General features: G+C 36.1%; 4 protein-coding genes across 6 annotated transcripts in view; 2 read left to right on the forward strand and 2 right to left on the reverse strand.

Moving 5' to 3' along the window:
* The window catches only part of LOC105346918 (5'-3' DNA helicase ZGRF1), a 22,646-nt gene extending 17,632 nt beyond the window's left edge, over window positions 1–5,014 (forward strand). Inside the window, exons 27-31 of the mRNA XM_034455225.2 lie at window positions 42–253; window positions 655–783; window positions 1,286–1,395; window positions 2,028–2,213; window positions 2,996–5,014. Coding sequence (XP_034311116.2) covers window positions 42–253; window positions 655–783; window positions 1,286–1,395; window positions 2,028–2,213; window positions 2,996–3,168 — 810 coding nt within the window. The 3' untranslated portion in view covers window positions 3,169–5,014. The remainder of the gene's footprint in view (window positions 1–41; window positions 254–654; window positions 784–1,285; window positions 1,396–2,027; window positions 2,214–2,995) is intronic.
* Window positions 3,844–9,172, reverse strand: LOC105340420 (F-box/LRR-repeat protein 15). Of its 3 annotated transcripts, XM_011446452.4 has the most exons (6): window positions 9,154–9,172; window positions 8,922–9,037; window positions 7,730–7,868; window positions 6,773–7,324; window positions 6,542–6,673; window positions 3,844–6,209 (listed from the first exon to the last, which is right to left on the reverse strand). In XM_011446452.4, exons 3-6 carry the CDS (start codon window positions 7,780–7,782, stop codon window positions 6,002–6,004), a joined length of 945 nt encoding a protein of 314 aa, XP_011444754.2. In that variant the 5' UTR covers window positions 7,783–7,868; window positions 8,922–9,037; window positions 9,154–9,172; the 3' UTR covers window positions 3,844–6,001. The 3 variants fall into 3 exon arrangements, with proteins under 3 accessions (XP_011444754.2, XP_034311119.2, XP_011444755.3); XM_034455228.2 differs by lacking the exon at window positions 9,154–9,172 and having other exon boundaries at window positions 8,926–9,037; XM_011446453.4 differs by lacking the exon at window positions 9,154–9,172 and having other exon boundaries at window positions 6,075–6,464.
* A 1,964-nt stretch (window positions 9,173–11,136) lies between these two features.
* On the forward strand, window positions 11,137–14,165 carry LOC105340421 (uncharacterized). Its single transcript, XM_011446454.4, has 3 exons — window positions 11,137–11,522; window positions 13,203–13,352; window positions 13,681–14,165. The coding sequence occupies exons 1-3, from the start codon at window positions 11,234–11,236 to the stop codon at window positions 13,995–13,997; spliced, it is 756 nt and encodes a 251-aa protein (XP_011444756.1). The 5' UTR covers window positions 11,137–11,233; the 3' UTR covers window positions 13,998–14,165.
* A 1,939-nt stretch (window positions 14,166–16,104) lies between these two features.
* Window positions 16,105–19,647, reverse strand: LOC105340422 (uncharacterized). The gene is made up of 3 exons (XM_011446455.4): window positions 19,012–19,647; window positions 17,786–17,935; window positions 16,105–17,034 (listed from the first exon to the last, which is right to left on the reverse strand). The coding sequence occupies exons 1-3, from the start codon at window positions 19,229–19,231 to the stop codon at window positions 16,553–16,555; spliced, it is 852 nt and encodes a 283-aa protein (XP_011444757.3). The 5' UTR covers window positions 19,232–19,647; the 3' UTR covers window positions 16,105–16,552.
* Between the last annotated feature and the right edge of the window lie 6,792 nt (window positions 19,648–26,439).

The following is a 26,439-nucleotide window of genomic DNA, read 5'->3' on the forward strand; positions in this document are numbered from 1 at the left end:
ACAAGTTTATCCTGAATTTTGTTTGGTTTATTATTTTTCAGGATATTCTGCCAACCCTTTGTTTTTATGATGTATCTAATGGACAAGAAAGTAGTGATTCTAGTGGCAGTTTCTCTAATGAGAAAGAGGCAGACTTTGTATCATTTCTGATAGAAGTCTTACTCAATGCAGGGGTGGATGCAGCTTCTATAGGAGTAATAACCCTCTATAAATCACAGATGTACAGCATTCTTGTCAAACTGGGCACAAGCAGGTAACTAGCCTCATTCATTTATTCTATCTATTACTGACAGTTAGGTTTCAAGTTCTGCTACTGTGAAAGTTTCTTGTAGTATTCAGCCAACACAACTGTTAAATCCTTATTCAAATTATGAAGGCCCAGAAGGCTGGTGCTCATCGCGAGCTAAGCCCCCTGGATAAAACAGCAGTCCATTAACTCCCAGCATATGCTGATTCCCAATTTCAGCTGGTTGCACTGACACAATGTAGGTAGAGTACCTTGTCTAAGGGTACAACACACATCAAGAAACTACAGCGGGGCTTGAACCAGTGTCCTTTGGGTTTCTGGCCTAACACCAATGACCACTGAGCCATGTGCTCCACACATTTTCACATAAATAACTAACACATGTATTATACATCTCTTTCCAACAGAAATTGCAGTCAGAAGGACACAAAGTCAGTACTAGTGTCTACAGTGGACGCCTTCCAGGGAGGAGAGAGGGACATCATTATACTGTCTTGTGTACGGACAAATAACACAGGCTTCATAGACAACCACAAGTAAGCAAAGTGTTTAATGATTGGGATCATCAAAGATGTACATGAAAACCCAGGGTGCATGTACCATACATGTATGTTGTAATCCACCACACATGACAAGCCTCACAATCATATACTATGTAATGTTTGCAAGGCCAACTACTGTTACATGTGCATGTTTACCCAGAAAGCACACATCTAAGTACACTAGAAGTTAAACTATACCCCCCTAATAATTTGATTTTGCATGTTACTACCGGTATTGGATAGCATTGTATCAATTTGATTGGCTATGTTTGCCTTCGCTACAACAACAACAATAGGTAATTTATTACATGTACAATCATACAATTAATTAATTGTTATTTACAAAACTTACAACAACAAAATGAAGTTTGAAAGTAAATCAATGCAAAACTTTATCAAATTTACATAAGCTAACGGTATGTAACATGTCCTTTCTTATTTGCATTTCATTCATCTGATTATTAACTATTTATGTGCTCTTCTCTGTATTAACCAGGCGAACTAATGTTGCATTGACCAGAGCCAGGCACCACTTGTTTATTGTTGGGAATATGCGCAATCTAGAGAAAAACCAGCTGTGGGGGAAAGTCATTGCTATGTGTAAAGGTTAGTCAATGTTGTGCAGGAGATAGTCTGTAATTGTGAGTTATTGAAACACTGCTGGAATGACATGTACCTGGTATCTACCAATGAAAATTAAGTGTTACATTGTATATTAAAAACTGGTAATTCAAATACATAGTACTTGTACTTGAGAACTTGATGTAAAACATTGTGCAGAAATCTATATTCCCCTTTAATTGAATAAATAAACAAGTTGAGATCAAATTAGGGAAGAAAAAAAATGGTTGTATCAGTGCATCAGCGACTCGAACTTCTTTACCTTTATATAAAAGGTCTCCGTGGAGCCTCTAAGCCAAGGAGTTTGTTGATTACCTGGGCATAATATAAACACTACAAGACTTATTAAATTTGTCTATATAAAAGGCAGAATTATGGTACAAATAAAAAAATTCTGGATATAAATTAAGAGTTATTGAACATTGCTTGGGAGTGAGGATCAGAGATCGTTAAATGACAATTCTAAGAGATTAATTAATCCTTCTAATATACATACCAAAAGTCACTATCATATACCAAAGAATTATCATTTGTGACATGATTTGAGTATTTAAGATAGTCATTCTGTTGAAAGAAGTCTGATAATATTAATTCTGTGATGTGACTGATTCTTGTAGCTCGCACTGATGGTGTTCAGAGCTCAGAGGCAGCACAGCACACACTGTGTTCTCTCAATGACCTAGTCTCTCAGGAATCTGCCTTCAGTCCAAGAAGTAGGTCACCCAAGGCAGGGAAAAAGGGGAAACGAAAACGACAGGAGGAGGAGGGGGATAGCCCTCCGATGTCATTGTCTGGACAGTCAGGTACAATGAAGGGCAGCCACAAAACTAGCTTAGGAAAGGACTATGTGCGGTATTAGGCATTTCTTGCCCCAAAATTAAAATTATATAATAAGCTTTAAAATTAAGGTTAAAGATAGTTAAGTCATACTGAAAGTATATGTGGAAAAGGTTATCACAACAGTGGCGCCATAATGTACATTGTAGACATAGGCGTCGGAAGCAAATTGAAAGTGGGGGGGCTAGACCTATCCTCAGAAATATTGAGAAAAAAGTAATTCCCAAATTCATGAAATTCCTAATCCGGGGGGGGGGGGGGGGGGGGGGGGCTAGTATGCTTCTAAATCTAACCTCTCAATTTAGGAACAATAATCAATATCATGCTATGTTTCTAATGGTTAGGAATAACTTTGCAAAAAAAGTGGGGGGGGCTAAGCCCCCCCGGTTCCGACGCCTATGGTAGAAATGACATTATGAAGATCGTCTTTCGACCTTGTTGTCAGCGGGCAAATTTAAGACTGGGCAAATACCAATGTTCCAAGTTATCTATTTAGTACACAATCATGTCTGGGCAAATGTAAGATGGGGCGAAATCATTTGCAAGTGCAGAAGGGCGAAAATATCATGGGGCAAAAATAACCCTGTATACAGTAGTCCTTTAAAGACGGAAATGAGAGTGAATTTTTTTTTATTTTTAGTTGAACATGAAATGATTCGATCTAAACAATGAATGCGTAAATATTTCAGTTTCCAACCAATGTTTAGTAGTGCTCAACTTTGTAAGATACACCTTTAATTTGATTTAGGAACACCGATTGACAACAGTCCAGTCACATCAAGCTTCAAAGAGACGACCCCTGTAAAACAGTCAAAGAGGCGGCGTGAATTCCCTCAGATAGATGTCACACAGCTCGATAGCGACAAAGAAAATGCAAAAGAAGACAGCGAGGATGAAGAGCTACCAGCGTTTAACCTTTGATTCACATGGAATCAGAACTTGAACCTAGAGCATGTGATACGAATCTGTACTGCTTTATATTTTTAACTATTCACATTACAAGAATTCTTTTTCATCAAACTTGTTAAAAACTAATGGATGGGTGTTATAGATATGAAAGCATATCTATCAAATACAGTGTGACAGAATGGAATATTTACATGTATCATTAATTTGTGATACTCTTCTTTAATGTTAATCTTAAGTTTCAAAATATATAAAGTTTGAAAAATATTATGAGTTGGCTTTTAATTAGATTATTGCTGCATAGATGTAATGTACTATAGTGCCATACATGTCAAAACCTAAATACTGCACACAAAAATCTGCAGTAATTTGTGCCAAATTTTTAATACATGTACCTTAATATACATGTACTTGCACAGATTTTTGATTTGTCACAGATATCCATTTCGAGTAAGACCAGGACTTTTTGCAAATTTGCATTTTTTTAGAATTATGTATTTTCTTTTTTTTAAATCCAAATCATACACATGCTACAATAACACACCTTTGAAAAACTACTAGTTTGTTGTATTTGCAAATGTCAAGGAAATAGTGCCTCCTTGTTTATATTTATATACCAGTATTTCTCTTTAAAACGATTCTGTAGTTTTTAACATTTTTATTGTTTTTCATGTTAAAAACACGGACATGTTTAAATTGAATTCATTGTATTTCTTACAAGATATGCATGTACAAAAAATAATTAATGAATTGTTGATGTTCAAAACTAAAGATAATTAATTCCTCATACAATTAAAAAGTGAAATACAAGTAAATCTACAATTTTTAAAGTCAGTTTGCTTGACAATACAAACATACTACAACCTGAGTCTGAATCTTTCACAAAATGTTTACTTGAACATCCACTTCTAATTGACACATAAAAATACAAAAATCACGCGATAGCAAATTAAATATTTAAAGGGAACACATTACACTTAATGGTACATGTAAATAAGGCATGTTTGGAATATCTTGATAGTATCTAAATTGAATCAACTTACGAAAAAAAAACCTTTAAAACTTAATGTACACGTAGCTGACAGGATTTTGTGCAGGGACTTTTGAGTAAGCTTTTAACTTGCTAAATACTCAGGTTAAAAAATCTAGTGTCAATGATGTTTCTGCAACTTGCTCTTTTTTTATGTTTCTAAAAAAAATTATACCTCAGCTTTTTATGTTCTTAAGCTTCTGATTCAGGTATCATATTTGCAAAAATTTTAACTTTATTTTTGAAAAAAGATAATACATGTATGAAATAATAAAATATATAAACTCTCATGTTGACACCCTAAAATGAAGAGCAATCTTCAAAGTAATGGGTTAACAAAACCAAATTAAAGGACTATACATCATAAATGGCTTGTTATATACTTATTTAACTTGACGTGATAACTTAATAACACAATACATTGTATCTTTCAATTAATTTTTATCCCTATCAATCTGGTGCAATCAGAGCAATCAACTAAGATGTATTATTCCAAGACAGTTACTATACCCACAAAAATTTTTGCTTGTTCAAAGTTATGTTTTGATTCTCAGATAAACGAACATTTTACATTCTTACATTTTACATTTAATTAACATTCTACCAGCACGAGGGAAATATCCTACTATAAAATGGAAAAAATGCACTTTCGTGCATGAAGTATGTAACTGAATGTTTGTGTTTTAAGTGATGCAAAAGGTAAACAACTTCAACTGTACAGAATCAAATTATTAAATGAAGTTACAAATTCAAAGTGCACTTACAAAATTTTCATTCATCAATTGCAGTACCAAAATGGATACCTTGTTTTCCTCTAATATAAAATAATGTTCAAGAGATGAAGTAGTAGTTTTCCTCTTTAATATTTGCACATATATAATACATGTATGTTGTAATCTATTTTAAAATTGAAATAAAATCCAATAGGTTAAAAGTAAAGTTACAACAGTTTGATACTGTTTACATGTAATATTGACATCAATTTTCTTGAATATCCAGATGGAGCTTGAATTTATAAACTCTGAACAATTTATCCAAATAAAATTTTATACCTGATCTACTTGCAAAGTCTGAAAGCTAAAGCAGCTAGCTTTATAAACCAATGCTTATAGGAATCTAACAAACTATCTGCATAATAATAATAATAATAATGATTTTTTAGTTCATGTAAAAGGTGTCCTACCTAGTAATTCTTTGTAAATACCGTAAATATTGTAGGAAATCAGCATTTTGCATCTCTTGCTTATCCACTTTTTCACAAAAAAAGTTTCATTTTTTCCATTTTCTAAGGATTCACTTACAACCTTATCTCAAGAGTCCTCTAACTATTCATCATTTCAAACATTACACTAACAACATATAAAATGCCTTCATGTACCAAAACTCTTAATGTACATCAGCAACTAAGTCTTGATGAAATCATTCAACATCTAAACTCAATATCTAAGCACCTTAAAAAAGAACACGATCATAAATGATGTCGAATATCTCAATAAAAAAATCAATGAAAATGTCCAAAATATTTTGAAATTGTAAGCAATAAAACAAATATCCATTAATTAACAATCTATTTTTTATAGCTTCACAATTCATGTAGCTTCACAATTCAATATACAGGATATTTTTCGCCCCATACAAGTTTTGCCCATCAGAATTGTAAAAAATTCCACTTTGTAACTTTGGTTTAAATTTGCTCAAACTTGTTTTAAAATTAAAGAGTTTTTAATTAGACTTATTTTTAATTTAACCACTAGTCAATAAGTCTTTAGAGCAAAAAATTCAATGGGGGTAAAAATTTCCCTTTTTAAAATTAGAATTTTATTTCCTGAAAAGCCCAATCATATTGAATTCTCTGCACCTAAGCAGTTTACTCCTGTTTTTTAACCAACCAAATCCCAGTTTAGATGGTTGTGGCCGATCAATTCTGACACCCTGCATTCGTAGAACAATCAGGGCCGTTTCTGTAATGTCCTTACATTCACGCACCTCTAACACTCTCAGATTTCTGCTGCGTTCAGCAAGACTCCTATAGAATATAAAAACTGAAGTATTAAGCAAATGCTTTAAAAAATCAGAACTTTAAGGTGTCAGAGGGGTCTATATTTGCACATTGAGTCTCCTGGATCGATGTCGGAGCCCTGCTAGTCCTCGGGGAGGCTGGGGTGGACGGACATCAATTTTCACTCCTCTGTTTCTGAGTTTATACAGACTGTTTTCAGTAATATCTCTACATTCACGAGCCTCTAAAGCTTTCAGATTTGTGGCATATTCTGCTAGAATCCTATAGAATATAAAAACTTTAAAATTACTCTTCACACTGATAGCCAGCTGCTGTTAGTGTATTGAAAATGTACTTGCCTGATGGAGTCATCAGAAAGCCGCCAACACCCTCTGATGTTTAGATGTCGTATTGAAGTGGCTTCTCTGGCCAAAATTGACATGGCATAATCGGTGAGTCCGTAGATTTTGGCCATGGACAGATATTGCAACCTGAATTTAAACAACCCAAATACAATGTACTGCATTATATCTCATTTCGTTTTTAAAGTCATACACTTTAAATCAGAAACAAAGTATGAATGTCCCTACTTCTTGCACTGCATGGCAAGAAGTGTGATGGCCTCGTCAGTGATTCCCCAGCATCCTGTTAGGTCCAGGCTCTCTATGTTGACACAATGAAAGGCGAGAACTGTCAGTCCCTCCACACTGACCCAATGACAGTCGGTCAAACAGACCGTTCTGACGTTCTTACAATTAACTCCTAACACCTGGAGAGAGCTGTTGGTTACAAAGGAACAGTTGGAGATGTCCAGTCGCTGCAGCTTTTGATTTTGTTTCAGGACAGGAATCAGTACAGGGTCAGTAAGCCAGTCCTTGGAGTTCCTCAGCACTAGATCATGGAGACCTGTGTTGTTTTTTGTCATTAAGGACAGTGCCCCTGCCGTCATTTTGTTTGCAATGCGACATGTGTTCACAGTCCTACTGATGCTAAAATAAAGCGTCATCATCTCCAGGCACTGTTTGGAGACTCTCCTCATTTGGAACTTGGTTTGAAGAGGAAGACAAGGCATGATGTACTTGAAAATCACATCCTCCCAAGGAATATCTAGAAATGTCAGCTCCTCTTCCTCATGCTTCTCCCTGACATAAGTTCAAATATGAGATTTAGATTTAATCTTAAAACATGTATAATAAATCAATCTATTATATATACTAGTATCACATTATTTCAATGACAGTAATGTTTTAGTTTCTAATTAATAAAGAATGGTGTACTTGCTACATGGTCCAAAGTAAATTATAGCTCAATTTTGGTAGATAAATTATCAAGAATTAATGGGTCAATGTTTTATTCTATGCAACCGATCAGATAAAATATCATTATTGGTGGATATATAAAGTACATTAACAGAATTCCCACTTTCCATCATGGCATGCAACTCTGATGCAACAACCCATAGAGGTCCAATATAACAAAATCAGAAGAAAGCATCAGAGGGGTCAAAAATTAGGCCTAGCCAGAAACTACACTTGAGAAGTACTTACGATGCATCATCTGTGTCCTCGCTCACTTCATTAGTTGATGCTGCCTCTTCCATATTAATGCTCAATTAATACAAAAAACCAAGCCTGCGCCAGGTATTTTAAATGTTTGTCATCTCATCTTGACGTTCTTTTTGGTGACCTAAAATGAAAATGTACTTTCTTTTCAAGTTTTCTTTTAAATCAGTAGTTTGTCTGACTAACATTTTTTTACAGTTTTGATACAGGTATATATGCCAAATGTACATAATTACAATGAGCAAATCACGTTGTCCAAGGTTCTTTTTTTTAATGATTTAAAAAAGAAATTATACCTATTAGTGATTTACGATTAAAATCTACATAAAATGAATGAGAAAGTGTCCAAGATTTCTTCATTCATGATTGAATTTATAACTATTTTCAATCTTACAAGACAGAGAGGGCCTGTCAATGGAAAAATCTTGGTTCCTGAAATTTATTTTTCATTTTTGTAAATAAGTATTTTTTGATCTGAGGTAATTATAATATATATGAACAATAAAAACCATATAATTTAAAATAAAGTTTTCTGCAAAAACATTTTGGGAGAGTATAGTCTGTGTGACAGTCTGATTGGTTCAATATCGGCGCCAGATAGCTCAGTGGGTAGAGCACCTGACTTGTGATTCAAGGAACCTGGGTTTGAATCCCGGTCTTGTCTGTCAGCATTTCTACCATCCCATTACATTTAAGAATTGGACAGGCATAGTCTACATAAACCCATTACATTTGCATTACTCTGACATGAAAATAAACAGTTCTTTTGTAGATAACCGATTGAGGAAAAATTAAGATATATGCATAAATATATTAGAAATAATTTATTATATACAGAGAGAGCAAAACCGGGGCTCTAGACTAATGCTTATATCAAGGACACTTCTATTGGGCAAATTTTTATACTTGTACGTATTATGACAGGCATTTAGCTCTGTTTCACCCTAGTTATAAAGAAAGTCATAAAGTAAACATTGCTTAGTATTGTTTCAGCAGCAATGGTTTAATTACACAAAATTTGAAAAAAATATGACGATGTAATCAGCTGGTTATGTATAGGTCAAGATAGTGCCGACATAATCCGAGTCGGAATAGCATATTAAACATGTTAAAGACAAATATCATATGACAAGCTACTGAACATAACTGAACTTAAAAATCTACTATTATACCATACCTACAGCACCAACGACAGTCGCTCAATTTTAAGAATTTAAGCTTTGTTCAAGTTGTTGCAACTGACGTCTCCAAACTAGCAGAGTCCGGTTGACTGACGAAATGCCGAGCCCGATCCTATAAAAATTGAAAAATAATACAAGATCAAAAATTAGCATAAATATTTTTTGTAAAGTAGACACCACAATTACAAATAAAACGTAAAAGATTTTTGCTAATATACACATATATACCTTCCGATAAAACAAATGCATGACGATGTATTCCATTTTATAGTAAATTAACTCAACGCACATTGAATAGATGTGGCTAAATCAACAACTCGGACGACACATGAACAAACAAATTCAAGTTTGTGCAAGGTGTGACAACAATGACTGAAGGATCGAAGTTACGTTTGAAATATATATGGGGTGTATAGAGGGCCAGGTGCTTCGCGGTGTAATCCCTGCCTCCCCCCTTTTATTTTTTTTGGGGGGGGGGGGGGGGGTTAGCTATTAAAGTTTTTTAATAAAGTGGTTGCTAAAATAATAAAATAAAAATTTTCAGTCCAGGGAAAATTCATCCGAATATTTGTCATTAGATAAACTTTAATACAAAGAGTAATTTTATGTCATTTAATTTAGTGTATCTCGGCTGAAAAAAACTATATATATTAGAAGTAAAGGATTATAAACAGCCATGCGGGGATATAGAGGTGGGTGACCCCCCCCCCCCCCACCCCCAGTTAAAAATTAGAATTAATTAAATTCACATAGTAAAAACTCTCGATCATCCCTCGAACCCCCACCCCACCCATGGGAAAAAATCTTGTTCCGCGCATGTAAGCCCTCTGGTATACCCCCCCCCCCCAAAAAAAAAAAAAAAAAAATTAATATAACATCCTTATGTTGAATGCCTCAAGTGGTTCTTATATGATCAAAAATTGATTTATAGAAATTAAAAGATCACACACTGTTTACAAAATACCATAATTCATTATCAGAGATTGCAATTTAAAATATATACTGCATATATAATAGCAATGCATGGTATCAAGAGAACATTAAACATTCAATAAAAAGTAGGGAAATCACAATAAAGTTCTTAAAAAATCTTCCCAGGAAATTTACGTTTTGTAGGGGTTACCTCTCCTTAAAATACAAAGATATTTTTTTCTGTCAAAGAATTATGAATACCACTTCAATCATTTCTTATAAATTATGAAAATGACCAAAAAAATGAAACAAGGTTTATCAAGTATATATCATAATTAATTCAATTTCCTGTCACACTGAAGACTAAGTTGCAGAACATAGCTTCGCGGGAAGTTTGAGTTGACGGACAGTGGAAACTCCACAGACGGTCAACCTTTTCCCGTGGCGGCATGCTCTGCAGCCATCTGAAGACTAAGAGTATTAAAGAAACTTTTAGTAGTTAATGTTTGTTTCTAACATGAAACTGTATTTCATAAACTGACAGTTCTGTGAGCTATTGCAACACTTTGCAGTCCTCAAGCGCATTAATCTTGTGCATTGTGAAAAAAACCCTATTTTCAAGTGATTAAAACAATTCTCTGAGGAGCTTCAAAACGTCACTAAATCATCTTCAGGGAATTATTTTCAGGACCTAAGAATTTTTTTAAAAAGTTATATCTCTTATCAGAGTATTTATGAACCTTAAATGAAAATTCCTGTCGGTTATTTAGTAAAATACACTGTTTTGGGGATATGCAAATTTTTCAGGACCGCATGTCCTATTGTTATTTATTTAAGTGAGTTTCTGAGGAAACTCATTTTTTATAGGATTTGGATAAAGATAAAAAATATTGCTTTAAAACTTTTTTTTAAAAATAGTCAAACGATTGAACAAGCTCCTGTATTGCAGAAATAAAAGAAACGTTTCATTTCCTTATATGGGGGGGGGGGGGGGGGGGTTAAGATCCAACGAACAATACAAATTAAGCTAAAATATACAAAAATCAAGGTAACTTAGCCGACTGTTTGGTAATTTGAAAAATGGTTTCAGGGTCGAGAGTCGTTGAAAGTTAGAAATTAAATCAACATGAACTATCAAATTTAATCACTCACTGATGGTTGATAGACTCACAATCACTGAATGATTTTTCAGACTAGCGAGTAAAATTCACATTTATCTTCAATATCTCTTTACTTTAAATAACGCTCCAATGCTATTAGCCAATGAAATACACGCAAGAAGTAAAGAGTGTTCAGAACAATCACTTCACATGTTCGGGGCCCCTTAGCACCTAACGTATCAGTTGTATGAGCGGTCAGTGTGTTCGAGTGAGGTGTCAACCCCGTAGCAAAAAAAATGGATAGAGGTCTAAACCTTATGCACGTAATTATTCTGGGTTTTGCCATTCTATCGCTAATATTCCTAATTTCTGGGTTCGCCACACGGGGATGGATCATATATGAGATGACGATCGCTACCACCCCGGGCGAAGTGCCTTACCACGACTGGCAACAACACCCCGAACACAAGGCCAACCTCAAATTCAGCATTACGTTTGGTCTCTGGAAAGGCAAAGCATGCGTGATGTCAAAATGTACAGACCTCTCCTACTCACAGACTGCGGGAATTATTTTCTACGATAAAGGTAAGACGGGTGATATGAGCTGATAAATATATGCGTTGGTGCTTGAAACATTGTCAACAAGAAAACCGAACACGGTGGTTTGTTATTTTGATTTGTCTTTGATAAACGCTGATCAAAAACTTTATTTTACAACCAGTCATTGCATTAAAAAAAAATACTTTAAAGTTGAGGGTTTTTTTTAAATTGGCGCGTTTTAGGATTTAAAAAAATTTCTTTTATTTTAAAACATATAAAAGATAAATAAGTTTCCTGGGCATAACATAATAAAAAGATCATATAATTCGAGATAATACATGTAAAAAAAATAATAAATCATGAAACTATTTTAAACGACTACACAAGAAAACAAAAAGCTCATGGCCCACACCGCTCACCTGAGCGAGGTATACATGTATCAACAATTACTGCAAAAACGGGGGGTGGGGGTGAAAAACAAAGAAATGGGTGGGGCTAACAGGTTCCTCAGATTCCCGTGAATGACACAGTATTAGGAATATAAAGCCTTGTGTACGTATTTAAGAGATCACGTGATTGTGACTATTTTTACCTCGCGTCCCAGCAAAGACTAGTTAATCATGCTCTTCAGCAGTTTTTCACGAACAGTCCTGCAATGCAACTGAATTCATAGGAATTCAATTCAATTAGTAACATGTTTGTTATAGTTAAAATTCATTAGTTGCCAGGAACATTTTAATGTTAACCAGATCAATCAATTGTATTCATTTACTGTTTACACAATAAACGACTTTTTCATTGAATATCACAATATGAGCTACCATTTCTTCTGCTGGAAAAATAACGCGAGTCTTAGCAAGGGGATACTGAAGTGATTCATATATTTTAACTTGAAATAATTTGTTTGGGACAATTGCATACATATATAGACGTATAAACACAATTGATGGTTGCTAAACACATAGAACGGGAATGCAGTATGCGAACATAGCAAAAACTGAAGGTGGTATGGGATACTTGCCGATAAAATTACATTATAATCAAAATATTTTCACGGTTTAGAATTTTCAAAGTTATCAATACGAGTATTTGACCAACTGATCGAACTCGATCGTGACGTAAAGATTCGTGGTTAACGCTCTAACACATTATGCTACGCTGTTATAGGGTACAGTTTTGGGAAAGACCAAAATATTCCATAGGAGGTACATCACAATATGGAGGTGTCCCGTGCCACCCTAAAAGAAGTTACAGTTATTAAAGTGAATAGCGACAGAAATGTTGAGAGATAACAGCTTCATGTGTTTGTCTTTGTCTATCTGATGCAATACACCGTGACATATGCTGTTTTATTACAAGTACTTAAAAAATTATGATTTAAACATGTACGACGCTAGTACTGCAGTAAATAATGAACAGGTCGATCAGAATGGATGTAACTGATAACACGGTATGCAATCAATTTCTTAATCGTAATATGGAAAAAATGGAACTGTTCCGTGAATACAGAATGGAAAAAAATGAATGCTAATAAGCGTAAAGTAGTTTTATACTAAAAGTTATTTTCGAGATTAATCGAAATTACCTTGGCAGAATTAGAGAAGTCGAATATGTTTAATGTGTATGTGTGTGTGTGTGGAGGGGGGGGGGGGGGATTGCTATTGACGGGTAGGCCTGTCTCAATAGATGATGCTTTATAGTACCTGTTATTGCCTTCTGTTGCAGTGGCCCACGAGTTCCCATGGACTCGCTACAAGGTGGTGGGGACCTTTTCCCTGATCCTGGGAATTCTGTCCATGTTCTTTACCTTGGCTCACGTCAGAACCAACAACTGTCCGTCTGGAGTCGTTACCTTGATAACGTGGACCTCAACAGGTGCGTGTAAAATATATGTCATATCGGTCACAATTCTCATTATCAGAAAAAAATGGTAGGTTAATTTTTTTATCAATTCTATGTGTTTTATTAGATATAGGATATTTTTTTTATTATGAGAAAAACATATAACGTCAGGTGCCTGTGGATTGGACCTGAATAACTAATAGTATGCGAGAAACGGTAATATAAATGTAGTTGAAATTGTTCAAATTAGGTATAGAGGTACAACAATGTATAATGCAGTATTTTACTTAAAATATATATCATTTCTGAAACCCATTTATTGACAAATTAATTCTTGATAAAATTGTGTATTTTGCTGCAGGCGGACTATTCTTCTACATGGTTGGGAAGTTCGCAAAAGTGACGGAGAATATGAACTCGGAGTTTACGGTCTTCCATTACAAGTACGCAGACGCCAACATCGACACGGACACTCCTTACTCGGTGGTGCTGATTGGCCTGGGATGTCTCGCCGCCTTCACCACCGCATTCATGGTGCTCGTCAACGTCATATGTTGCGGACAGGGTAAAAGTCGCCGCGTCCTGCGGTTCGGTCGCACCGCCGCCACCATGTCAGCGTTGTCTGGTACTGCGGCGCCCACTACCACCACGTCAGCGACGTCCATCTTGCGGTTTTGAATTTGTCAGTGTCAGTGTCAATGTTCAAACTAGGTCACATCTTGTACAGAGAGTGCGACGTTATTTCCATTGTTTGAAATCTTCGACATCCATTTATTTTTTGGACATATTCCGGAACCCGGCTTTACTTTCTTACGGCGCTGACTGATATCAGATATATCCTAAACAATTGTTAGTGTAAAAGCTTGTACATACTAATTTATTAATGTTCCGTATTTATTTATTGATGCTATTCGACATTTTCTACAGATTGACATGTATCATGACATTATTGATCTATGAATGACGACATGTTGACGTTATTCATTGTATATATATAGTTGGCGTTTTCCATGGCAGTGACATGAACAGTTCGGCATTAAATTTAATAGTTCGGTTAATTTTTTTTGTATGAATTGTTAGTTATTCGACAATGTTTATCAGATACCAAAAGGAATGAGTTTTAAAGTTGTTTATAGAAGAAGAAAACTCGTTCCATAGTCCCTGGTCATTTTCTCCCAGAAGTTATTTTTGTAGCACACAGAGAAAAATAATGACTCAGATTGACAGCAACCTGCATTTCCTGATAAAAAAAAAACTTATTCCGATTGGAATATCATGTACAAAATAAAATCACACGAATTCTAAGTTCGGCTGTTTTATTATTGATTCCTTGGTGCTAGCTACAGTAAATCTGTTACTTTAATTTTGATAATTTACCACATGTATTACCATAACGATGTACCACACGTTATATGTCATTGATATTTAGAATATATGAGATTACAGAGCAAATATCCGCAGCATTTGACTTTACAATTAGCTTAAATTAATTATCTATGGTATAAGAGGTATGAGGCAAATATGACCAAGGAATGTATTACTAAGGGATAATTTCTCTAGAGATGCAATGGGCTTGAGTTCTCTAGAGATACACTAACAAAGCGATGGGGAAAACTTCTCGTTATTTTTTGTATGGCTTCTTCATTCGAATTCGAATTTGATAACTGTAATGTTTAAATGGATTGTCTACAACCCGAATCAGGGCGTAAATGTTGTGTTGTATTTTGAAACAAGTCAAAATAGTAAATTCTTTAAAAATCTCTAGTGTCACATATGTAAAAAAAAATGCAATTGGAATCAATAATATCTATAAAATAAATGTGCTTGCCATCCATTCTCTTGGGATAGGGTTACAATGCGCTTTGTGTCAACTATCTAGTTCCGATTGAAGTGCATTGGTCACACATGTTATGTAACAATACACTAGTTTCTTTGTTTTCGTGAATTGATTTACATAAGCATACTGTGTATTTTGCAAGATTATAGACCAAAATGTACTACGAACAGAAGTTAATTTCCTCGTCTTTAAGTAGAGCCCTATAAGTGCTTTTTCATCAAGTAAATAGTCATGGTTAACGCGGGAATTCTTTGCTGTTTTGTACACAGCAGACGACTTCCGACCGAGGTCAGAGGCAAAATTAATCAAAGTACTGAAGAACTGACGGGAGTTGATTTTGTGGATGTTTATTTATTTTAAAATCAATGTTATGTTATTTTGCATGACAAGTACACGTAGTTTCTAATTTGAATTACGCACATTTTTATAATATGAATTTTTGGACTTTTTCGACAAGAATGTCGAGAAACCCCCATATGAATCATGTTAAATAATATTTAAAGATATAATTAATTAAATGTATCAGTAATAGAAATATTTCTCGAAAATTGTATGGATCCAAGCAATATTAAACTCTAGTCTCGTTCAACCAAACGCTCGGCTGACACCGTAAATCTCCGACAAGGATTTACGGAGACAGTCCAGTGTCGAGTTGAACGAGACTATGTTGAACTCTGGCGTGGGAATACATACGACTACAAAAAATATTTAAATTGTTCGTACCATTTAAAATCTGACTATTTTTAAAGTATTTATAAATATGTTTCCTTGAAAAACAATGCTTTAGCATACATTACATCGAATTTATCAATTACGTATTTTCAAGAACTAAGTCTTGTCAGCAGCAATGATTTGTGCCGAGGTCCAAACACTGTTTCACTTTCGGTTTGTCTGAGTAACTGCATAGGAGAGTTGATTAAAATCAACTCCCAAAAATCAACATGTACACGTACTTTGTTTCGTTTAATGGCATTTTACATATTTCATTTATACAAATACCAAGCACTAAAAATGTAGAAATCAAAGAAAACATAATCAAAAATGAAAAGAATCCGTAATGGTTTATACGACAAAATGTAATGAAAAGGACGGCTGAAAAAAAAAACGTCAGATGAAATGGCTGTTGAAATGTATTCCATGAATAGCACCATTTGTAAATATTGCAACAATATGTACACGATTACATTTAAATGCGATTACATTTAAATGCGTATACATGTAATAAGCAAAAACAATGTACATATGTGTCATTTTCACAATGTCAACAATTAAAGCATCATCACTTCTTTATTTTCCTTTAAGATCACCGAATAGCAATTTCATAAACTAACACGGGACTGAGTGAAAGACATTGAACTTGGAATATCTTACGTTTGCGTGTATTTACACTCGGAATTCAATATGGCGGATTGTTGGGGAACTTGTAAGGAATAATATCAGCAGGGAAGATAGGTGATGTATTGTCCATGATGATCGGGGACTTGGACATTTTGGAAATACTTGTATTCTCCTTGAACTCCATGGTCAGACTGTTTAAAGAATTCACTTCCTGGTGATTGGCAAACGAGATGTCCAGCGAGTGAACGCTGGAATGTAAGGAACTGGACTGCAAGGTGCCCGTGTTACCCAGCATCGTCATGCTGCTATGGCAACTACGCTGTTCATAAAACTGACGGGTCTTCCTCTTTTGTCGTCTTTCTTTTTTTATGTTTGTAACATTATTGTTAATTCTAAACGAGATTACCACCGCCAGGAATATTGGCATGGTTCCTGCCACTGCCGATACTACAAGGGACCAGGGGCCATCTAAATCCTGGTTACGTCTAAGGCGCACGTTGTCTGCGCAGGCTTTACCTACCGCAATCCACGTCAAGATAGCTGAAACAGAGAACAATAAGTGAAACGGCAATGGACAAACTGCCAAAAACACTTCACTGTCATTATCGAACTAAGGGAAGGGGGAAGTCGCTCGCTGTGTGTGAAATAATAAATGTCTTAGTTTATAAATAAACACATGCAACAAGTGAAATAACTGAAGAATAGATGCACCTTTCAACATTCACAGACAAAAAACCCCAGTAAATTCTATTCACCCGTTGCTCTGAATATACGAAAAGAACGGTGGTTTACTTTATGAAATGTAAATATACTTTTCAATCTGTATGCCCTAAAAATGCTGACTTTGGAATCTTACAACAAAAAGAATTCCTGCAACACAAAGAACGAGGATCTTGTAAAGGGTCTTTACACAATCTTTTAAAAGCCGTACAAATAAGGGTAGATAAACAGTCGAAGAATGATCTGTCGAGATTATAGGAACTACGATTATATTAAATTCCAGGCATATTTCAGTATTAAATTTCATAATCAGTTTGTGTACAAAGGTACGAATTAAAAAATAAGATTTTAATCAATTAAGGAATTTAAATGAAGGTTAATATTGCAATAGGATTAGTTCGCCCCGACCGTTGTGGTTACGAAGCCATATCTCACGTACTATAGAAAAGAGATTTCATGATAAAATGTAACTAAATTGTGTAATATATGATACCAGCGACAAAGATCACCGAAAAATAATCTTCTTCTCAAAAGAATTAAACTGTCATGGACGTTTATAAGATTGACGTACCTGATATTACGTAAAGCGTCACCGTGAGGGCGCCCGTGATGGTGGACTGCACCGTGTTCACCCGGGGGTTGTACAAAATGAGGAACACAGTGGCCAGCATACAGATCAGTGTCCCAAACAGCGTCAGCAGTCCGTACTCCAGGCGCGCACCTGTAAAACGTCACAAAGACGTCAATCAAATCATCACCCTGCATGGCTGTCAACACCCGTATCATTGGTTCCGAACATGCATTACATATACAGAACAGAACCCTACATGCACTCCTTCTGGTAAAAAATTATTCCAGACGTTAACTTATAAGACGTGTTATGCAGGAAGGGGGGTGTGTTCTAGAAAGTACTGTTTGATAGCGACTTTCTTAATAAATTATTTTAAAGGATAGTTTTTCTGAAAAAATGAAAACTTACACACTACCCCTTTTTTTCAGCGTGTGTATATCTGTTGGACTGTATTTGTATGATGTGGATACTTTGTGCGAATATAAATTAATCTACAAGAGATGAGAGAACTTCAACAGAAACGAAGGAGTCTCTTCTTACTTTTCGGTCATAACTTTTCTATAAAACTGCATTTTAAAGTCTATAGGAGTGGTCAAAAGGCAAGGAAACAAATACATTGTAGATCGTAACGCGTTTAAAATGACATCAGAGAACTTCAATTATAGTCAACAGATAACTCCTCCATATATATAACAGTCAGTATCACACCTTAACTTTCAGTGACTCGATACCTGGATCAGAAGATGACATCAATAAATACTTCTAATCATAAAGCGATAAAAGTAATCTGGTAAAGTTGTAGTAAAATTCATAATGGATACGCCTGTCTTCTTTGACAAGATGTATATGATTTGGGCTGATGTCGGACCGTAAAACCATCATCTGACACGCGTGGTCTACTCGACCCATGGCCCCTCTCATGCCGCAATGGTGACATATCTCATAAAACCACTTCATACCGTACAGACATAACAATGACTCAGTCGCCTTTTTTCTTATTGTTTTGAGAAAGATGAGACAAACATATACATACCACTTTATAAATACTTCATAAACACTTTAAAATAGACGACATTTAGGGAATAAAGGAAGACATGAACTTGTGACCAGGATTTCCAAACGACAAATTATCAAATATGAGAGAGAGAGAGAGAGAGAGAGAGAGAGAGAGAGAGAGAGAGAGAGAGAGAGAGAGAGAGAGAGAGAGAGAGAGATGGGTTACTTACTTCCTATGGTTGATTCCGACGCCAAAAGAAGACTCCGACAGAGAGATAGTCCAGACGACACATCACAGGACAGCGAGTACCACAGTCCGTTCACTAGTCGACTGTCGGGGGTGACCAGCACCACCCACCAGGGGGTCACCATTCCCGTGATCAGTCCCAGGGACGTGAACACCCCAAGAACCACCAGGATCTTTCTCCTAATGTAACACAGCACAGTCATTCTGGCCGATCCATGAACATTCTTCTATGTTGTTATTGTACTGTACTAAATATATATCATAAACTGTCAACACTTTCTTAGCGCTGGCATTCCCTCGCTATGTAATTACAGGTGTGACGGCATGGGAACCTACAGGTAAATGTGTTCCAGCGGTGTAAAACGATTTGTTCCCTGAACAAGTTGAACTGAATGAATGAAATACACAAACATGTGCTCCGAGAAGATCACACTGAGGTTATTTCCGGTCCCCTTTCGTGGATGTTTAAACGTCGAGCTCAAATGATAAGCACGCCTTTCTTCTCTTTAAATCTGTGTGTAACTTTCTACCCCACTTGACAGACGGCTGTGTCAACTCTGTTGGGTCGACAGGAAGTTTAATTCACATTAAGGACTATTTTAAAGGGATGACTGAACTCGCGGTTCATCATGAGTAATTCGTTTGTTGTGTATTTTTCTAATATGATACAAAAGAAAATATTTTGAAGAAAAGCCAAATAAGGAACAAAGTCTTCTATACAAAATTCTGACCGAGAGAAAGATAGAGCAGCGATGTTATCTGTGCGTCAATTATTGGGTTTTGTTCCGATTCTCCGCTCTGTCATTTGATCAGAGACGGGTGTATTGTCAGCCGATGAAGGGTGTAAACAGACCACCGAGGACGTACAGAGACTGGCGTACAGAGGCATTTACATGTACACCCTGCAGGTGCGAGATGTGTACTGATAATAAAAACGGGAATGTATATATTCGTAGGACCATTTCTTATCAAACAAAGTATAGAAAATATCAACTTTTTCGACGAAGAAAATTATTTTGTATTTGCTACTAAATCCACGGATATTAAATAGACTATTGTGAAATCTTGGAATATCCATGGGGGTGGGGAGGGGGGGGGGGTTGGGTTGGGTTAATGGCCAATATCTGAACTGGGGGCGGGGATGGGGTTAGTAGGTTCTGGACTCTATGTGCCCCCTTTATTCCCCTTTTTGATCAATGCATAATGATTATAATTATGCTGAACACCAGAGTCACCCCAAAGGATGCATGTGGCTTAATATATTGCGTAAATTATTACTCAAATCTAAAATAAAATAAAATGAAAGTCAAGAAAAAGAGTCCATAACAAAACTTTAAAGAACATTCTTGTTCTTATACTTTAAATATGGAAGTGCACACAATTTCAATAAAACATTGACGTAAGTTTATATATAGTCAGTTTGGAGATCATTCTCAAGTTACAGAGGAAAATTTACATATTACCCATCTTTAAACTCGGAATGTTTCTTTTAGATTAATACCCGGTTTAACACGTTCAACAGTTGATTTCACAGATTTTCAAAACCACTATCCCACACTCAAAACAATGTTATTATCAGTGTAACAGGTCACCGTTAAAAAACGTTAGGGGAACGTAAATTCGTTGTAGATATTGCTATGAATTTTTAGAGAGACCACCCACCCTGTTATAACGGCCGTCTTAATTTGATTTTATTTTTTTTGATCACCTACAGCTTATGACCTTTTATTCAATAAAGAAAGAGATTAGGAGCTGGATACATATTCGTATACAATATGAAATGTTTATACATTGGACGACCCTCTTTACTGGGCCGTCGGTGCACAAACTAGCTTTTAAAAATCTTTGTATTCATTTTATTAATGAAAATATTTAAGTCTGTCTATATATATGGCCATTAAAAGGGCATGGTCACGACCTTGGCCAAACATTTTTCCCGTTTTTAACGTTTACAATGCTTCATTTAGGTATTTCAAGTAATCAAGTTTTCTTATTGTTTTGAGAAACATTTACATCTTCAACGTTGAAGTAAAAGTTCCAGGTAAAGACCTTAAATGAATGCGATAAACGCTTGGAACTGTTATTTATGCTTCAAACTTACGAATTAAAATATATTAGAAAAAAAAAGTTTGAAAAGAGCCTTTACCGGTATATTGAACCAATGTAAACAAAAACAGGGCAAGGGCCTTGTTTAAATGACAAAGAACTGTGATCTATTCCTCTTTAACTGACGCTCAAAATGTGGTTGATCTTTAGAAATGCATTTCTAAAGCATTATACCGGTAAACTATAAAAATAGAAAAATAAAATTAGTCCAAAATTGTGACCATGCACCCTTAAGAACCGTGTGAGAGTTCATCGCCCGAAGATCCATTAAACACTATTAAAGGATAACTTGTAATTGTGCTTGAGAGATGATTAGGGTGTTCTGGACACATATATTAATTACATAGAATACTAACAATTAAAACATTTTTGTTATGTAATCCTTTATGTTTTTGGTACATTATATTACAGGTTTTAAATGTTAAAAGCAATACACACACATGGTCCTCAACAGTTAGGAAAATTTACTGTAACTTAAATATAGACATAAATACCAATATTAGTATTTAAAATATTATTTAACAACAATATGAATTTAATATCTCCGGAGAAAAGCATACATGCCAACAAATATGCCGACCATTTCAACGAATGGTTCTGTAAAAGTGACTCCAAAAACATATTAGAATTTGAATGAGAAAGACATATTTCCAGAGGTAATATTAATTTCACTAGGTGCACTGCTATTGGAATCACAGGGATCGCACATTTTCATCTTTTTTTTCACACTGGCCATCACTTCAATTTTCCCCTTTTCCATCACTTGAATTTTCCCCTTTTCCATCACTTGAATCTCCCCCTTTTCCATGAATTATTTCACTCACTCTTTGTTGTTGTTCATTGTTGGTGCGTTTGTACGATCGAATTGCGGCGGATCTCTAAATTTTGACTGCGTCAAAAATATACTTTCTCCATCTGATGAAGATGGCTTTTCTCATTGAGTTTAACCAAGAGAGTAGTCAAAAATCACATTAGGTATCATTTAAATTTAAACTTACCTGGCACTGTCCATTAAGTTCAACAATACATCATTATTTTCACCCCTTTTGTTGTTTTTTTTAATGGACAATCACTAGTGTTACGTAATCTTAGCAATCATTCAAGCCAACACCTGAGACAGTTTATTAAGTTAACAATGGAGAAAATGTTTTAAGTAGGATGAAATCCGAAAACTGTCCATTCTGTGAGAGAAAGAACTGTCCTCGGCCCTTCGGGCCTCAAGCAGTTCTTTCTCTCACAGAATGGACAGTTTTTGGATTTTCTCCCATACGGAAAAAAATCTAGCACTAAATTACGAATACCACCAACTTTAGAGACTATAAAAGAAATAGCAACTACATTTTGTACAATTTTGTATTTTAGTATTTGAAATGATGTTGGCCATGCGGCCGATCGCTCTGGAGTAATCGATCAAACACACTGGAATCCCGATCAATGTATATTATTTAGAAAAAAGAAAAAAAAAGTTTTAAATATTCCAAAGGTAAGTGTATGTTTCAATTGGTAAATTTTTTTGGCAGTGTCAATAGGCACCTTCTTGGGTATTACATGTCAGCAGGCAGTGATCCAAAAGGCAGTGTTTCTGTGGAACTCGTTTCATTAGGTAGTGTTTTGGGTGAAAACTTTTTCAGTGGGCAAGGAATTTTAGAAGAGAGTTTCACCTTATAACACTGCCTATAGTTATAGTGGGCAGAGTTTCAGTGGACAGTGTAATGGTGGGGTTTTCAACGGGCAACGTTATACTCGCAATGGACAGTGTTTTACTGGGAATTTTATAGTAGGCACTGTTTCACTGGGAAGTATTATTGTGGAGTTTTTCACAGGACAATGTTTAAGTGCAGTTTTGTTTTTGTTTTTTTTTTTGGGGGGGGCACTGTTTAAGTGAACAGTTTTTCCCTGGGCAGTGTTTCAGTACATGAGCAATGTTTTAGTAGGCAGTGTCTTTGGAGGCAATGAGTAGTGTTGTTGTAGGCAATGTTTTTGTGGGTAATGTTTTATGGACTGTGTTTTTGTGGGAAATATTTCAGAGGGCAAGGAATTTTAGAAGAGAGTTTCACCTTATAACACTGCCTATAGTTATAGTAGGCTGTGTTTCAGTGGGCAGTGTTTTGGGGGGGCTGTGTTTCAGTGGACAGTGTTATGGTGGCTGTGTTTCAGTGGACAGTGTTTTGGTGGCTGTGTTTCAGTGGACAGTGTTTTTGGTGGCTGTGTGTTCAGTGGACAGTGTTTTTGGTGGCTGTGTGTTCAGTGGGCAGTGTTTTGGTGGCTGTGTGTTCAGTGGGCAATGCTTTTTGTGGCTGTGTTTCAGTGGACAGTGTTTTGGTGGCTGTGTTTCAGTGGAAAGTGTTTTGGTGGCTGTGTTTCAGTGGGCAATGCTTTTTGTGGCTGTGTTTCAGTGGACAGTGTTTTGGTGGCTGTGTTTCAGTGGAAAGTGTTTTGGTGGCTGTGTTTCAGTGGACAGTTTCTGGTGGCTGTGTTTCAGTAGGCAGTGTTTTGGTGGCTGTGTTTCAGTGGACAGTGTTTTTGGTGGCTGTGTTTCAGTGGGCAGTGTTTTGGTGGCTGTGTTTCAGTGGGCAGTGTTTTGGTGGCTGTGTTTCAGTGGACAGTGTTTTGGTGGCTGTGTTTCAGTGGAAAGTGTTTTGGTGGCTGTGTTTCAGTGGACAGTGTTTTTGGTGGCTGTGTTTCAGTGGACAGTGTTTTTGGTGGCTGTGTTTCAGTGGAAAGTGTTTTGGTGGCTGTGTTTTAGTGGAAAGTGTTTTTGGTGGCTGTGTTTCAGTGGAAAGTGTTTTGGTGGCTGTGTTTCAATGGACAGTGTTTTTGGTGGCTGTGTTTCAGTGGAAAGTGTTTTGGTGGCTGTGTGTTCAGTGGACAGTGTTTTTGGTGGCTGTGTTTCAGTGGACATTGTTTTTGGTGGCTGTGTTTCAGTGGGCAGTGTTTTGGTGGCTGTGTTTCAGTGGACAGTGTTTTTGGTGGCTGTGTTTCAGTGGAAAGTGTTTTGGTGGCTGTGTTTCAGTGGACAGTGTTTTTGGTGGCTGTGTTTCAGTGGAAAGTGTTTTGGTGGCTGTGTTTCAGTGGACAGTGTTTTTGGTGGCTGTGTTTCAGTGGACAGTGTTTTTGGTGGCTGTGTTTCAGTGGAAAGTGTTTTGGTGGCTGTGTTTCAGTGGACAGTGTTTTTGGTGGCTGTGTTTCAGTGGAAAGTGTTTTGGTGGCTGTGTTTCAGTGGAAAGTGTTTTGGTGGCTGTGTTTCAGTGGACAGTGTTTTTGGTGGCTGTGTTTCAGTGGACAGTGTTTTTGGTGGCTGTGTTTCAGTGGAAAGTGTTTTGGTGGCTGTGCTTCAGTGGAAAGTGTTTTGGTGGCTGTGTTTCAGTGGAAAGTGTTTTGGTGGCTGTGTTTCAGTGGACAGTGTTTTTGGTGGCTGTGTTTCAGTGGAAAGTGTTTTGGTGGCTGTGTTTCAGTGGAAAGTGTTTTGGTGGCTGTGTTTCAGTGGACAGTGTTTTTGGTGGCTGTGTTTCAGTGGAAAGTGTTTTTGGTGGCTGTGTTTCAGTGGAAAGTGTTTTGGTGGCTGTGTTTCAGTGGACAGTGTTTTTGGTGGCTGTGTTTCAGTGGACAGTGTTTTTGGGGGGCTGTGTTTCAGTGGACAGTGTTTTGGTGGCTGTGTTTCAGTGGAAAGTGTTTTGGTGGCTGTGTTTCAGTGGACAGTGTTTTTGGTGGCTGTGTTTCAGTGGACAGTGTTTTTGGGGGGCTGTGTTTCAGTGGAAAGTGTTTTGGTGGCTGTGTTTCAGTGGACAGTGTTTTTGGTGGCTGTGTTCCAGTGGGCAGTGTTTTGGTGGTTGTGCTTCAGTGGACAGTGTTTTTTGGTGGCTATGTTTTAGTGGACAGTGTTTTGGTGGCTGTGTTTCAATGGACAATGTTTTTTGGTGACTGTGTTTTAGTGTTTGGAAGGACAGCGTGCCCGAGAGGGAAATGTTTCGGTTAGATTTATGAACATTTCCTTTGTGATTACTGTACATATTTATTCTTCTTTGTCAAGCTTTACCTCTGCAAAAGAAAGCATCAATAAGTTGATGTAATATCAATCATAGGATCTTGTGTAGGCTATATAGTTTGTGAATTTCTTCAACATTTTACAGAATTGATTCTATGAGTTTTATTCGAATAGCTTTGATATAAATTATCATATTCAATTGAATAAAATGTTTTTAACAATAGCAATTTTCAGCGCATGTTTCACTACTGAGTTATGCCGCTTGTGTTAGGGTAACATGGTTCAAAGAAAGACAACTCTATGAGAAATTATTGGGACTGAAACAATCCAGGCAAAAAAAACCCGGTGGTGGTTTCATATCAGTCCCTTATGGGACAGATAAAAAGTTAAGCTATTCATTAGGCTAAATGTACATTCAAGCTAACTTCTAAATTCCAGAGTCCTCAGGGCACGGGTACTTTAAAAACAGACGCGTCGGAGAGAGTTCATGAACATGTACTATTTGTTATCAAAATACCATTATCCTCGTGCATCAGTCCGTGAAACTTAAACGTCTCTTCAATCCAGTAATTTAATGTTTCTGAAGCGTTCAGTTCATATCATGGATCGATACTTTCTTCTCTAAAATACATATATCGCCATCTTTTATCGAATATAAGTTTTTCATAAAATCTAGTGTTACAGGTATTAAAAAGACGAAACAGTGTTAATATACAATGATATACACAATTTTTACTAATTAGTAAGAGAAGATAAGGAGACAGGAAAAGCTTTCATTTGACAGCTCTCTCAATAATTATGGATCTTTTTTTTTTTCATTTTAAGAGCAAGTCAGCTATTGTACATACAAAATGTTCAAAATTCAGAGACTGCACGCAAAAAGCGAAGTGGGGAGGGACTGTCATCAAAATTCCTTTCACATTTCAAGTAACATACTAAGTAAAGTTGCTCGATCAAAAAATGTTATTTTAATTTTAAAAATCAATTTTAATTTCAATTTAGATACATAGCATACGCAGTTCCAGATTTTCCTTAAAGAGGTCGAAGGAATGTCCTAGTCATTTATCTTGTTGAAAATTTTACTTTGTGAATTTCAGACAGGTAGCTACGTTTTTGAAATTGTGGGGACCAGTTTCGTCTAAAAAATCTTGACAACCAAAAACAAAAATAGAAAATCGCACAACATGAAAACCATGAGAGAGAGAGAGAGAGAGAGAGAGAGAGAGTTTACATAAAACTTCATTTACACTAATAATTTCCTTAATTTTGCTTCAATTTTTTACATAAATAAATTTACAAAAAAAGTGGAAGTGGGGGCGG

This window comes from Magallana gigas, chromosome 7 (genome assembly GCF_963853765.1).
Source record: "Magallana gigas chromosome 7, xbMagGiga1.1, whole genome shotgun sequence".
In the NCBI taxonomy this organism is placed as follows: Eukaryota; Metazoa; Mollusca; class Bivalvia; order Ostreida; family Ostreidae; genus Magallana; species Magallana gigas.